Source organism: Pezoporus occidentalis, unplaced genomic scaffold (genome assembly GCF_034315485.1).
Source record: "Pezoporus occidentalis ecotype Australia unplaced genomic scaffold, CSIRO_AGI_Poc_V1 ctg42, whole genome shotgun sequence".
Lineage (NCBI taxonomy): Eukaryota > Metazoa > Chordata > Aves > Psittaciformes > Psittacidae > Pezoporus > Pezoporus occidentalis.
The window spans coordinates 5,859,107-5,875,089 of NW_026915747.1; the positions used below are offsets into that span (position 1 = coordinate 5,859,107).

The 15,983-nt window shown below is 48.2% G+C and overlaps 1 protein-coding gene across 1 annotated transcript in view; it reads left to right on the forward strand.

Annotated features, from left to right (window-relative positions):
- The window catches only part of EXOC4 (exocyst complex component 4), a 394,313-nt gene that overhangs the window by 360,859 nt on the left and 17,471 nt on the right, over positions 1-15,983 (forward strand). The window contains exon 17 of the mRNA XM_062634253.1: positions 878-1,037. Coding sequence (XP_062490237.1) covers positions 878-1,037 — 160 coding nt within the window. The remainder of the gene's footprint in view (positions 1-877; positions 1,038-15,983) is intronic.

Genomic DNA, 15,983 nt, shown 5'->3' on the forward strand with positions numbered 1-15,983 from the left:
TCAGTGTAAGACAGAAGCTCTTCCCTGTGAGGGTGCTGAGGCGCTGGCACAGGGTGCCCAGAGAAGCTGTGGCTGCCCCATCCCTGGCAGTGTTCAAGGCCAGGTTGGACACAGGGGCTTGGAGCAAGCTGCTCTAGTGGAAGGTGTCCCTGCCCGTGGCAGGGGTTGGAACTGGAGGAGCTTTGAGGTCCCTTCCAACCCAAACCATTTTATGATTTCTACATTTAGTTTTGTACAGACCCGTGTATGAGTGAGTCAGGCTGGGCTTTTGTTGTCTGTAATGTGACACAAATGAGTACATCATTTTGGGGGTGGCTGTGACTTCTAGCAGCTGGCTATGTCCTTCAGCAGCAGAGGAAAGATGGAGACAACATTCAGACACAAGCAACTGTTCAAGACTGATCAGAGAGAGATTGTACATCAAGTGCATTGAAATGTGGCTCATTCCTGCTCTTTCAGACTCTGAGTTTACCCGAGAATAATGCCACCCTTGATAACAGATTAAGAGACCATCAGTTTGTGGGAGTGGTAGTGGTCCATTGCTCTGCCCAGAAACAGAGAGGAACAGAAAGCGATATTGTGCAAAGCCTGATTGTAAACCTGGGAATGCCAATGGCTATGATAATGCAACTTGAAGTTTGCATAGTGTTTGGGGAGTTTTATACTTTAAGTGTTTTGCATTTTTACTAAAGAAAGAAACCTTGAGGAAAGTCTTAGAATGCACAGGGTTGATACTGAGGGCTATTTCCTGGTACAGTGCAGTGTATCTCCTGTTCCAGTTCACATTAACAGCGCTCATTCATGGGTTCTATGATGAATTATTGTCACTAAATGTCTTACTCTTGTGATGTAAGGAGTGTTTCCCTCACCCTTGCAGGTTTGGGCCACCTTATTTCCTGCATCCTTATCAACGGCGCCCACTACTTCAAGCGCATCAGTGAATCTGGCATCAAGAAGATGTGTAGGAACATCTTCATCCTCCAGCAAAACCTGACAAACATCACCATGTCACGAGAGGCTGACCTGGACTTTGCAAGGTGAGCTGAGAGCCCCATGTTGGGTTTGTTACTGTTTTGATGTCCATGAATAAAGAGGTAGCTCCTTCCAGAAGGTGCACTGCTCGCACGTGTGACTGGATGGATATCAAGTTAAACCTGCAGAAGTGTTAATTGTAGTACTCGCTTTCCCCCTTGTTGGGCAACATTCAGAGCAACATGGGTCACTTGAGCTCAAAGTGAAGGTCCCACTAAAGTGTCTGTAGATGGGGCTTCCCGTAGATGTAGTTCTTAGACCAAAACCCAGGCAAGGAAAAGCTTCTAGGTTTAGGTCTTGAATATTGGATGGAACTCACACTGGATGAATCTGGGACCTAGATAAGTAATCCTTTGGTTTGTCGAAGCCTTAAACTTTTAGCAGCTCACAGGAACAGTGTGTGTGACCCTCAGGGATGCCAGGTGATATCTCCCTTCAAGTTCTGTTGTTCTTCATGTAATAGTAACTGGACATGATAGATCCCCTGCAAGTTTTGCACCCATCTCAATGCTTTGCTCACAAAAGGGATTATTTGAGGAATAAGCAAATGGGTAAAAGCAAACACTAAATGGTGCGTGCTCTGCACGTAGAATCAACTGAGTTGGAAAAGACCTTTCAGATCATCAAATCCAACCTTTTCATCAGCACCTTAGATCCAACATGGACCAAGGGTGCTGACTACAGGTAGCTGTATTGGTTGATCCCCTGTGGTAGCGGCTGGTTGAGGCAGCTGAGCCCAAGAAATAACCAAAGGGAAGGGTCTGGAACTTGCACATTAAGGTGTGTAGGCCAAGTGAGTGTTCTGTGTGATGCTTGGTTATGGAATACTGGAATATACAACTGGAAGTAGTTGGTATCATCAGTCGGCCGTTGCTCTTGGAGACTGAATTATGAGAGAGGCATGACTCCCTCAGATGAGGGAGAGTACATCTGACTGAGTGCCTCATTTACTTGGGCTCTCATATGGGGAATGATCTCATTATTGAATTAGTTTCTTCCTAATAACATTGCAGCAGAGAAGTTCTGAATGCTGAGGCCTGGAGGAGGGGGAGGGAGAAAAATCCATTCCTAACTCTCCAAGGGACAGATGTCCCAAATTCAATCTTTCCTTCCTAATATTATTTTTCCCCCTGATCTGTTGAAACGCTAAATAAATTAGACCAGGTTTTTGGCAGCAGAACAGAGCTTGAGCATGTGCTGACAGTAACTGGCACCCAAGTAATGGAATGCTGACCAGGCGCTGCTGGAGGCTGGCACAGCACAGCCAGCTCTTTGCTGGAGAGATCTTTGTGATAGGGGTTGAATAGCCATGGAGCTGTGCAATTTGATACAGAGTTTGAAGGGAAAGGAGAGGAGGGAACGTCATCCCATTCCCACTCTTGCCAGCCCAGCAGTTCTTATAGATCAAACACATACCAGCCCTCTTCCTGTATGAGTTACATGGCAAATAGGTTTTCTCCTGTACCATTGGAGCTGCTGGGTACCATCATCAAGAGCTGTGGAGCTCAGAAGAAACAGCACAGCAGCATCAGCTGCTTTTTGGTACCTGGGATACAGATTGCTGCCCATAATACAGATTCAACACCATTTCTTTTTAGCTTTCATGGCTGCATCACTTCCCTCTTTCTTTTGGGGCAGATTCCTATGATCTAGAGAGTATGTTTTATTCTTTTGTTCTTCAGATCACTCCTGAATACTTATTATCCAGCTTCTCCCTCTGCATAAGGCATCGCATGCATCCAAACCCTGCCCTGCTCACCTGAATGTACAATTACCTGAGCAAGTTTTCATGCTACCCCAGGGACTCCAGTTACTGAGGTCTATTCAAACTATAAAATAAACATAACAGTTCACCCCCAGAAAGCATAAAATAACATCAGTGTAGGATAAAAGTGATTTGTACTTCTGTGATACAGCTCACAGAGGAATCTGTAAGCGTTTTGTGCTGTAGCTGACTATCAGTTTTGCCTTTTTTAATGTGATAAATGGAGAGCAAGTGGTTATTTTATGTGCAGGAGCAGTGGCAGAGCTGATGGGTTAAATACTCACTCACCCTCTCATCCTTCCCCCTGTACCTGCTGGTAACTGGGGTAAATTCCCTCTCTGCTTCGCTTCTCCAGGGAACTGGGTGGTCATTACTGAAAAGGAGAGATTGCTGAAGTGGGTCTAAGCCAGGTTGGGACTCGCTGCCCATGGTTTTGACATGGGTTAGTGGTGACTTTGGCAGTCCTGGGGCAGCAGTTGACTTGATCTACAAGGTCTTTTCCAACCCAGTTGTTTCTATGATTCTGTGATTCTTTGTCTGATCTTTTCATTTGCTCTTCTGCAAAGTAATTCAACATTTACTCTGATTTCAATAAGGAACTTGATGAGAAATCATGGGCTCCTTTGACCAGGGGAAGGCATAATAGGGTTTTTAGTGGTTTTCTCAGGCACTTTTAGGTCTCTTTGCCCGCCAGGTTAGATGTAAGCCTCATCTGAAGCCAACTGGCTTGTGCTTCCCCTGGACAGTCAGTTCACCACCTCTATTGCTCCCTTGCCCTCTTGATACTTCTTTGTCCATCAGAGTGTGGCATTGAGGATTTGAGGAGCAATTAGCTGCAATTAACAACCAAATACATCACCCTTCATACTGTCATTGTAGGGTAGCCTTAATTCTAGAACAGGTCTTTTGTGCTCCTTTTGTGAAAGCGAATGCATTTAAAGTCTGATGTCCTCAAGTTTATAGGAAAGACCAAACCATCTGAGAAAGGAACAGAAGACTTTAAATGTTTAATGTTTAATGTGGTGGTTTTGGTTTGGGGGCTGGTTTTGCTTTTAGTTTTCACTTTTGATATGTTCTTTAAGGCTTTCTATGGGCCTCAAAGAGTACTTTGCATCCCCTTTCTTCTCTGTCTTGGTGACTTAGGCAGTAGAAACCTCAACCAGGGAAGCTGGAAAGGGAAGACATTTCTCCTCATATTGAGGATTCCCAGTGAAATCTTAACCCATGTCCCACTTGCTGGTTCTGTTTCTTGCTGTTTCAACCACATTCATCATAAGATGTGTCACCTGTGGGTGACAACAGCAGCATTTGCTGCTTTGGGGGTCGTACCACGCCAAAGGGAAGATTTGCTTTCAAATGAGTTTTGCTTCAAGATTCTCAGTTCAAGGTAGAGCAGAGGAGGGAAACTCTCAGCAGAGCATCACGAGGCAGAGCCAGACACATTTCCATTGGGAAAATGAATTTCCAAGTTGTAGGAAGGAACTTCTCCACTGACAGGAGAAAGGGTAAAACAGGCAGGTTCTGACTGCTGAGGTGTCACAAAAGGCTCTGTAGCATTTGCTAAAGTCCCTACAAATATGAATAGCTTTCTACCTTATATATGCACGTTCAGCATCTTGGCCAGCGGAAGTGCAGTTGGTTGTTAGGGCGTCCACTACTATATTAAAGAAAAAGCTTTATTTTCTTCCCATGTATAATACTATATACTGCAAAGCCTGCAACTCAGCACGAGTGCCAAATATCTCTGATTTGTGGTGGGTTTAGACATAGAATTCAATTCATGGCATTAGAGGCATAGAAATTCAGCTTCAAATTTGGATTCCAGGGCAGGTCTTTTCCCTTGTGCCACCTTTCCTATTCCTCCTCTATCCCCACCAAAAATTACTTGCATGGTTATGCAGAGATTTTGTCAGATGTAGTCAAAAAAAGGCTCAGTTTCTGCTTCAGACTTATTCTTAAATAAAAGATCACCTGATTCTTAAGTGTTCATTTTTCATTGGGGAAAAAAAAAAATCACAGCAGTGATAAAATTGCCCTGTTCTTGAAAATGAATTGAGGTGGGTGCAAGGGGAAGGGAGAGACCAGTGAGGAAGTGGGAACACTTCATACAACACAGTGTCATTTTGACCTCTTAGATAAAGGGTTTTGAGTGGTGCTAATTGTCTTTAGTGCATCTGAAAGTGTCCTTCATCCCTGAAATGGTTTGCAGCACAGTGAACCAGAGGTACACCTCAGATAGGAGGTTCCCGTGTTGCTGCCATTCAGGTCAGTAGTTGCTATGGCCATCCATCCCATGGGGACCAGGAACCAGTTCCTGCTGCTAAAGATGTTACCAGGGCTTTTGGCTCTGACCATGTCTTTGTAGTAGATGGGTACCTACATTGTCACTGTCAGTGGATCCCAACCACTCTGGAGAAGTCCCCAGTGAGGAGGCATGGAGAGAAGCCATCAGCATGCTGGATGCTGATTCGTAGGTCATAGAATCAGAGTGGTAGACTGCTTTGCGCTGAAAGGGACCTTGAAGCTCACCCAGCTCCAACCCCCTGCCACGGGCAGGGACACCTTCCACTAGAGCAGCTTGCTCCAAGCCCCTGTGTCCAACCTGGCCTTGAACACTGCCAGGGATGGGGCAGCCACAGCTTCTCTGGGCACCCTGTGCAGGCACCTCAGGACCTTCATAGTGAAGAACTTCTTCCCAGTATCTCATCTGAATCTCCCCTATTTCAGCTTAAAGCCATTATTCAGCCATGAATAACCCCCTGTGATGAAATGTGTCTATTGTTATACAAGGTCTGAGTGAATCTTTATTGCTCACAAAAGAGAGTGACCTTTGCTTCTGCTCCCCAGCAAAACACAGCTGCTGCTCTGACCTTGTTCCTCGGCTTCTGTGCTCTCCCATGTACATCATGAGGCTACGACGTACATGTACTCACTTGTATTCTTACCTTCTCAGGGCAAACCCTTCCCCTGCACTCATACAGCCAGCTGCAGAGTCAGGAGAGAATGGCAGCGATCCCCATACTGGTTTCTAAGTGAGAACTGCCAAGGCATTTGTAGGAAGCCACCACAATTAACACCAGTTATCCTAAATGGGTTCTGGGAACACACCCTGCACCCAGACCCTGTCTTTATTTAGGTGGGGAGGGTAAGAGAGCATAGATGAAGGAGGACGCAGTTGGAGCTTGAGCTTTCTTTCAAGGCAGTGTCAAACTGCTGCACCACTGGTTGGGTTGGATACCAAGGTTAAGTGTGAGATGTCTGCACAGGGCTGTGATGGGAAGAGACTTAGCATGGGTTTGGGAAGCAGTGGATGTGCCTCAGCTCTGCTCCAGCACCTAATAAGCACTGTATTTGTGCTTATAAGCTCAAGTGAATCACAGCAGCGGAGTGGATGTAGACCTTCTGGGTTTAGGATTAGCTCAGTCAGTGACAAGAGGCAGAGATGCTACAATATTCCAGTGTAGACAGGCCCGTTGCTTTCAGCACAAACATCCATGGAGGTGACAGGGTTGTTCCATCCAGATCTGATTTGTGCATGGAGAATACAGGAAAATACCACAAGGAAGTGCAGCAGCAGGGCTTCAGGGAGTGCTTTGTTCCAGGGCACAGTTCTGGTTCGGATGCTTGGCATTCAGGGCTCCTCTCCTGCTATAACTGGCAGGCGGGGGCTATTTTTGTTTCATTATACAGGGGCAGGAGAGATTTCTGCCTCTTGCCTAATGCACAAGGTCCTTCCAGGCAGGAGGAATAAGCAATAACTTGCTGCCACCTACTGGGTGCTGCAGAGGGAAGTAGAAGCAGTGCGCATTGGAGATCCCTCAGACATCCCAGCACTGTCAAAGAAGTCTTTCTCATTGCCAAATATTATTCCTCTCTCTCTGATTTTCTTCTTGATAGATACAGACCCAGCAAGCTGTGCTCGCTGCCTGTCTGCCCAGCCTGCCTGAGGGTGTTGCTGGTAGAAGGAAACCTCCTTTGAGAGCCATTCTTGATGCTTCACTTCTCTGCATTGAACCCAAGGTCCAATGGACCCTGACCTGGATCCCCTTTGTTTAGTGGCGGAATGATGTTCTGCTCTCAGGTGGCTCTGCAGCACTCCTGTGGTGTTCCTCTGCAGCCTGTGTCAGCACCTCACCACCCTCACAAGACAGAACTTCTTCCTTATATCTAACCTGAATCTCCCCTGTTTAAGTTTAAACCCATCACCCCTTGTCCAATTGCTGTGGTACTTAATGAAGACAGATTCAAAAGCAAACGGAGTAGTGCGCTAGGAAGGATAATGGGAGCTACCAGCAAGTACTTTTGTTGCAGACATGCTGCTCACAGACCCTCTTGACTCAGTGTTGGTGAGGAAACCACCAATAACACTGTAAAAACTGAGGCCCTGGCACAAGGGTGCCCAGAGAAGCTGTGGCTGCCCCATCCCTGGCAGTGTTCAAGGCCAGGTTGGACACAGGGGCTTGGAGCAAGCTGCTCTAGTGGAAGGTGTCCCTGCCCGTGGCAGGGGTTGGAGATGGATGAGCTTTAAGGTCCTTTCCAACCCAAACCAGTCTGGGATTCTAAATGTGTTACTCTGGAGGAATTCCTCTCTCCCAGCTTGTTTAAGGTCCTCAGAGCTCCGGAAGGTGAAAGTCACTAATGCCTTTGCAATGCTAGCAATACCTTCCCTATAGAGGAGCCAGAAGCAAAACAGGCTCTAAGAAGAAAAGCTTCCCTTTGCTGGCAGCATGGGAAAGACATGTTATCTCCATCACGATGCTGGACTCGTGTATCTATGGAGCATGCCCTCATTTTGTTTTTGCTGCTTTTAATTAAGAAAGCTGCTTTAGTTTTCAATTAAGGACTTGGTTACAACAAAATCCCTATTTTCTTTGCCTTTCTTTTCTGTCTTGTTTTCTCCCCCCCTGTAGTTTCCACTGAGCTTTGATCTCAGTGCAGGTTTAATTAGCTGTAATTAGTGGTTTCACTGCATTAACCAGAAATCCCAACCACAGAGGATTAAAAACACCCCTCAGCTCAATGCCCTCCTCCCCTTCCTCCTGTTGCTTCGCCCTTGTGCTTTAGGGGATCAGAGACTGTCCCAGCAGCACCCTTCACCAGATGGGTGCTGCTGGCTGATGCCCTGTGCACCCCAAAGAGCTGCTCTGTTATGGACTTGTTAAAACTAGACTGGAACAAATCATAGAATGGTTTGGGTTAGAAAGGACCTTAAAATCATCCGGTTCCAACCTCCTGCCATGGGCAAGGACACCTAACACTAGACCATGTCACCCAAGGCTCTGTCCAGCCTGGCCTTGAACACTGCCAGGGATGGGGCAGCCACAGCTTCTCTGGGCACCCTGTGCCAGCACCTCAGCACCCTCACAGGGAAGAGCTTCTGCCTCATCTCCAACCTGAACTTCCCCTGTTTCAGTTTGAACCCATCACCCCTTGTCCTATCACTCCAGTCCCTGATGAAGAGCCCCTCTCCAGCATCCTTGGAGCCCCCTTCAGACACTGGAAGCCACGCTCTCAGCCTGTCTTCATACAGGAGCTGCTTCAGCCCCCGATCATCCTCATCACCCACCTCTGTAGGTTAATGTCCAGTTAAATCTGCGGCTGCTATGACTTTTAGTAGGACACCGATCTATGGCTTCCCAGCGTTTCATAGATCCCTTCTTGGGGTTTCTGACTGCCTTCTGCAGCATGGTACATGTACAGCAAGGTGCCTGCTCAAGGCTTCCCAGACTTTCAGCTTCTGCAGTCTTCCGTGAGTATCTGGAAGCCATGGCACAGCCACAGCCTTTGCTGGAGCTGCCCAGCTCCTCAGCACAGAAACAAGGAGGGGGTTTGGAAGATATGGGTGATAGGAAACCCACATCACTGGTCTGCTCTTCTCCATAGAGATCCATGTGGAAATTCCATGTAGCTGGCTGCACACTACGTCTGGTCGCTCAAAACAAAGCAGGAAGGAACCAAACAACTGGTGAAGTGAGAGCAGTGCTGAGAATCATGTCTCCTGTCAAGATAGCCACTTCACACTAGGTAGAGATCAGTGTACCCCACACCGAGCCCCACTGACCTCTCATGTGTTGGAAAGGGTCTTGTTTCCTCTGGCCAGCTCAGAAGCTGTATGGATATTTATGGATACTGGAAAATGCAGTGTTCCCACATAGCTCACCTTGATGTCCAAGGCTGGAGATGGGTCCCAGTTCACTGTGGGCCAAGCACGTCTACTTAGCACATCTGTGCCAAAGTTGGCTGTTTTCAGTCTCATGTGTCTACCCAGTCTCCTTGCAGTGCGAGGAAACAAGGCTTCCCTTGTCCCTTCCTCAGTTTTCCAGGATGTTGGTGAAGTTCAGTTCTGTTCTTTACATCCATGAGTGTTTGAGAAGGGAGTTTGGCCAGACTTTGTCTTTGAATCCCTAGCCCAATACTGACACATAGAGGAAAGGCAACAAACCCATCCTGAAGCCTGAAAGCGGTTCTCAGGTCATCTCACCAGAGTGAAGGGGACCCATGCTCTGGATCCCATGTTCCCCTAGGACTCAGAAGCTATTTCTTGCTGTCCCAGGATTGTCATCTGGGGAAGGGAAGCTTTCCCAAGGAAAATGCACTCTGTTACACCATAGCCATATCCTCCAGGTATTTCCCTTTTGCCACAAAACCAGATCCTGATCCGTTTGGAGATGGGGTCTTTTATGCTGTTTCCACCTGAAGTCTCTCTCCTGAAATCTGAAGGCTTAAAATTCCTTTCAATTCACCGTCAGTGACTGCAGATGGTAAGTTTATTCCCAGGATAATACTGGGTTTGTGCTCTGGTCAGTCTTCTGGCACCCAGGTCCTTTCAGCCCTATCTCCTTCTGCAGGGTCCATACATCTAAAGTAGATCAGTTAAATCAGCTGCTGCAAGGGCTTTGTTTCTTCTATCTTTGGCTGTCCTGGTGAGCATCAGATGGGAGTAGATCATAGAATCACAGAATAGCCATAGAATCCTAGTAGGTCATAGAATGGTCTCATCTGAACACCCCTGGTCTGTGCAAGTCCAAAATACTCCTCCCCAGGACAGCACTTGATGCTTTCTCTGCCTCACCTGGAAAACAACCTCCAAAACATACTGTATCATATCTGCTATGCAAAATGCAGAGCCAGCACACAACAAAGGATCAGCAGCTCTTTACAGCTCATTTTCACACAGGAGGAAAGCAGCATCCAGCTCTGAAGGCTTGGTGGAAACGTGTGATGGCTCTTGCATATACCCTGCAATGCCAACACCTCGGCAAATCCCACCTTCCTCTTCCCTTTCTCCACGCAAGGGGACCTGTTGGGACACAGTGAATGAGAGCAGGGGAAGGACCCAGCACTGGGGAAGAGGCTGCAGTTTGGGTTTTGCATCAATTTTCCTTCTTTTTGGCAGGATCAGCTCCCTGGTCTGATTCATAGCGGGCCCTGCAAACAGCTGTGCTGGCACAACTGAAGGAGAGGGAACAAACAAGGAAATGAGCTGTTAAGGCTCTGAAATGATCATGTTCCTGAAAATGGAACTTTTAGCTTAAATTAGGAGAAGACATCAGGGTTGGAGAAGGGAATTGGTCAAGGTAGGAGCAGAGGGAAGGCAGGAGCAGCGAACACATCCTTGTGCAGAAGTCATTGCTCTTCCCACCCCATCTTTGGGCCATTTGGCCATGCTCCAGCCTAAAGATGGACAACTTTTGTTCTCAGCTTTGCTGAGCAGCAGCTTTCTCCTTCATTGCTTCTGTCTGGGAAATGCCTTGCCTGCTGCTGATGCTCCACATTAGGATAAAGCTTCGAAATGCCCTAATGGTGACAGAGCAGATGTGCGGAAGCAAAAGCCTGACTCATGGGGGATGACATTTTGTGTTTGTCCTTAAATAATTTTCGCATAATGAGAGCATTTGAGCACATGGAGATGGGAAGAAAGTGGCTGAACCACCAGCCAGCGCATCACTCCCCTTCCTTTGGTGACTGCATGGGTTATAAGCTCCTCAAGGAAGGGATTTGGCTGGCTTTGTAAGTAAAACGTAGGCATTTCACACAACGTGGGCCATGGCAGCCCAAAGAACACACACTCAAGTCCCACAAAGTAGTTGGGCATGACCCATCAGTGTGCGTTTGAGACCAGAGCCTCCCCATGTGCTGGGCTGCACCCCCAAAGCGTGAGCAGCAGCGCAGGGAGGGGATCCTGCCCCTCTGCTGTGCTCTGGGGAGACCCCCCCTGCAGTCCTGATCCAGCTCTGGGGCAGCAGCACAAGAGGGATGTGGAGCTGTTGGAGCGAGTGCAGAGGAGGCCATGGAGATGCTGCAAGGGCTGGAGCAGCTCTGCTCTAGAGCCAGGCTGAGAGAGCTGGGCTGGGTCAGCCTGGAGAAGAGAAGGCTCCTGAAGGGGAGACCTTAGAGCAGCTCCAGTGCCTAAAGGGGCTGCAGGAAAGCTGGAGAGGGGCTTGGGACAAGGGCCTGTAGGGACAGGCCAAGGGCAATGGCTTTAACCTGCCAGAGGGGAGACTGAGATGAGCTCTTAGGCAGAAGCTCTTCCCTGTGAGGGTGCTGAGGCGCTGGCACAGGGTGCCCAGAGAAGCTGTGGCTGCCCCATCCCTGGCAGTGTTCAAGGCCAGGTTGGACACAGGGGCTTGGAGCAAGCTGCCCTAGTGGAAGGTGTCCCTGCCTGTGGCAGGGGTTGGAACTGGAGGAGCTTTAAGGTCCCTTCCAACCCAAACCAGTCTGATTTAAGCCTGAGTTTAACTTTCAGACACATGCATTGACCTGTTGAACTGAGGAACACTTGCTCCATAACAAGTCATCCATCACAGTCACATCTCCATCAGAGCTGACTGCCCTCAGCTCCCTTTACAGCAAGTAGCAAGAAGCATGATTAGAGTGAGTTTCTGGTTTTGTTTAAATCTTGCTTGCAATGAGGTGCAGGGTTTATCACAGTGCCTGTGCTTTCACACAAGGATCGGGGAGCAGAGGTGACCTGCTCAGGTGGAATTATCCATGGCAGACACCTATCCCTAGGCAAGATGAGCCCTTCCTCAGCTGTCTGGGGCCAGGAGGTAACTTTGCAGGTGGGTAGATCAATCCATAAGCACCCTCTATAGGTTTTTAGACCCAATAGAAGCCATGTGTTACATGGATCTGAATTCACTTGGCAGTTCCTACACCCCTAATGTCCAAACACGTAGTGTATGAAATCACTTCGCATCCAACAGTCCATCAGTGTCACTCCATAGACTCATAGAATAGTTAGGGTTGGAAAGGACCTTAAGATCATCCAGTTCTAACCCCCTGCCACAGGCAGGGACACCTCCCACTAAACCATCTCACCCAAGGCTCTGTCCAACCTGGCCTTGAGCTCCATATAGCAGAGGAAGCATCTTCAAGCATTAGTTGGTACTGGAGGGCACCAGTCCTGCCCAGGCTTTCCGCTGTTGACTCAATGGTTGTATTTTGATCAACCATTTCAGTTTTTTCCCAGAAGCACTTTTAATCTTCCCACTGTAACCTTTAAAGATAGAGGGTTTAGTGGCCTCTGTAATGATTTTCATTGCCTGAATGTGGATATGTGAGTGGCTCTGAGTAAAGAGATTAATTCAATTTCCCTAAACTGGAAATGGACTGAAAAACGGAGAGGCTTCATTGACTTTCTTTGCTTAGGTCCGGGTGAGTTAGTGACACAATCAGTGGAGGTGGACTCCTCAGCCAGGACAAACTGGCGTTCACATTTCCAGGGACACGAGCTCGGGAAGATGTGAATAAACAGCATGGGTTTGGCCATCAGACTTGGCCGCAGCCCATTCCTTAGCTGCATTAGCAACATCAGGATATATCCTCCTGGCAGTGAATTACAAACACATCCCTCATTTCTCCCCGAGGTGACAGTCTTTTGCTGATATGTGCTTTCTCAAGACTAATAAGTTTTGAATGTCTGTGGCGGGGGGGAAATCAAAGTAATTACTTTGTGTTCCCGAGCTGCTTATTTGTGTAGGTGCATGTATGTTTATCTCTCTCTGTCATGCTGCATTGCTAATGGTAATTAAAGTGAAGGGATTTGTCTTGTTAGAAGTTTTTCTGTTTAACTTCTACCTGAAGTGACTTTGGCCTCCGTGACGATGCTCAGTCACTGACCGGTTACTTGTAGAACTGCAGTTGCTTTAATATAAGGTTTAACTTGAGGAAACTAAATTTTGTGGGATCGAGCACCTTCAGCAAGTTTGCTGGTGACACTGAGCTGTGTGGTGTGGTGTGGTTGACACGCTGGAGGAACGGGATGGGATCCAGAGGGTCCATGATGAACATGCTGGACAGGTGGAGGTGCGAACCTCATGGGGTTCAACAAGGCCAAGTGCAAGGTCCTGCGTGTGGGTTGGGGTAATCCCAGCCACAGCTACAGGTTGGGTGGAGATGAGATTCACAGCAGCCCTGCAGAGAAGGACTTGGGGGTGTTGGTTGATGAGAAGCTCCCATGACCTGGTTTCAGTGTGCACTTGAGCCCAAAACCCACCCCCATGTGCTGGGCTGCACCCCCAGAGCATGAGTTCAGGAGTTGGAACTGGATGAGCTTTAAGGTCCCTTCCAACCCAGACCATTCTAGGATTGTGTCCTGGGTTCAGCAGCAGCAGTCATTTTTCTCAGTCTTAGTAGCTGACGCAGTGCTGTGTTTGGGCTTTAGTCTGAGAACAGTGCTGATAACACCGATGTTTTTAGTTACTGCTCAGTCATGTTTACCCTGACCAAGGACTCTGTGAGCCTCATGCTGTGCCAGGGAGGAGGGGAAGCCGGGAGGAAGCAGAGACAGGACACCTGACCCAAACTGACCAAAGAGGTATTCCATACCACAGCATGTCATGCCCACTATATAAACTGGGGGCAGTTACCCGGAAGGGCTGGATCACTGCTTGGTCGGGCTGGGTATCAGTTGGTGGGTGGTGAGCGGTTGTATTCTCTCCCCTTGTTATTTCCCTTATCATTATTACCATTGGTGGCAGCAGCAGTGGTTTGTGTTATACCTTAGTTACTGGGCTGCTCTTATCTCAACCCATGGGAGCTACATTCTTTCCATTCTCCTCCCCATCCCTCCAGGAGCAGGTGCTGAAAGAAGGGAGGGAGTGAGCGAGCAGCTGCGTGATGCTGAGTTACCAGCTGGGCTTAAACCATGACAGATTCTAACTCTGTCGGTCTGGGATTGGATTGTTTTGCTTGTCCAGGTCTGCAGTATTTAGGGGGTGTGTTGGTTTTCTTTGCAGACCAGGTTCTGAAAGCACGTCCTGTGGGTCTGAGCCTTGGTGTTCGCTATCATCTTGGTGGAGGTTCTTGCAAATCAGAAACTACTCATCGTCAGCTTCTGCTTTATTTGACTCCATGGAATTCGATATGTGGGTGATCGTAGCAATAATTCAGGACAAAACCCATGTTGTCCACTGTCAGCACTGGTGTGGTGTGTGCTTACCAGGGGGTAAACCAGCACAGGACACATTGTCTATGGCTCAGTGGGTGGGCCAAGGAGTTCTCTGCCAGGCTCCCAGCCTTGGGTGTCCATCCCACCCAGGGATGCGAGGTTCAGTCTCTCCCCACACTTCATCTTTTGCCTGAAACATGAAATCCATGGGCTGGAAAGAAGCCACAGGACTTTCCCGCTGGCTCCTCAGGCTGCACAGACCACAGACCAGGTCTCAGTCTGGATCAGGAGACCAAAACCACATCCCCAGCATCCAGAAACTGCTTGTGTTAATACAGCTCTTTTCGTACTGTAGAAATATGAAGATGAATGGGAAAGCTTATTTGCAGGTCCACATAAAGCATAAAACACATCGATACCCCAGATACACCATGGCTTTAGCCATGAATGGGCTAGGCAGGCTTTTGCATGCATTGAGAGCAGCTTGCTTGCTTTGCTTGCTTCAGAAGTGCCATAGGAACATACAGCAGTCCTCTTGTCTCAGTGGAGTCCAGGGACCTTCTCCTCTTGCCATCACTTGCTCCTCTGCCCTTCCACAGCTTCAGGCTTGGACTGCCATGGTTGAGGGTGCTGATGCACTGGCACAGTCATCCCTCTGATGACCATAGAATCATAGAATGGTTTGCATTGGAAAGCACCTTAAGATCACCCAGTTCCAACCCCCAGCCATGGGCAGGAATGCCTCACACTAGACCATGTCTCCCAGGCCTCATCCCATGGGAATAGATACCCCTGTGGGTGTCTGCAGATGCCTAAGCTCCGTGTCTGAGCTCTCATCCAACCTGCTTTGGAGCTCCTCATTCATCTAGAAATGGTTTTCTGCTCCCATGCTTAGAGATGGGCGCTGCCTGTGCTGACTTTGTGTACTGAAGGTCTGGAAGCCCTCTGAGAGCTTCTGCTTCCTCTTAACAGCAAACAGAGCTGTTTGTTAGAGGAAGGACAGAGTTTTTAAGGATGGGAAGTTGGTGTGACACGAAGCAAAGAAAGGGGGAACCATCAGTGTGTGAAGAGCAACCATCCCAGGCATGTATCTGCAGCTAAAATAAAGGTAAGCAGAGGCTTGTCAGCTTGAGATGCATCTCTATTGCCTGGCTCCAACCTGCAAATGGAAGCAATTAGAGATCTGTCCTGCCTTTTTCACAGCAGGCTGCATCTTTCTAGCACCAGCCCCACCGACAGAAAGACACATGCAGGTCCTTAAGGAGCAGATTGGTTTACCCTGTCAGTCAGATCTCATTAGAAGCTGCAGTGCCTCATAGGTGGTAATGTGCTAGGAAATAACAGAGATTGGTGCTGTGTGATAGGGTTTTGAGTCCCTGCTTATCATTTTTCTATGCACTGAAGTCAGATCTTCTGCAGAGGGTTCTCTTTTAATTAGATTGAGGCAGGGAGCGGAGCATTACAACCTGCTGATGGAATGGCATCCTTGGAATGATGAGCGGGCAGAGCGTGGCTGGTAGGATGCAAAACATCAGTGCAAGGACACAAGGGGGGATAGTTCTGGGAACAGTGCTTTTCAGTTGGAAGGCAGGAGGGAGGAGAGAGGATCAGGGTAGAAACAGACCAGGATCAGATCCTGCTAAACTATAGGAAAGAAGAGGGGAAATGAGCAAAGGACAGAAACAGCATAACTGAGGTGACCAACAGGGCCAAGCCATGCTATAGTGTTAGGGCAGAGCAAGATATCAGCCTGGAGAAGAGAAGCTGCGTGGAGACCTCAGGGCAGCTTCCAGT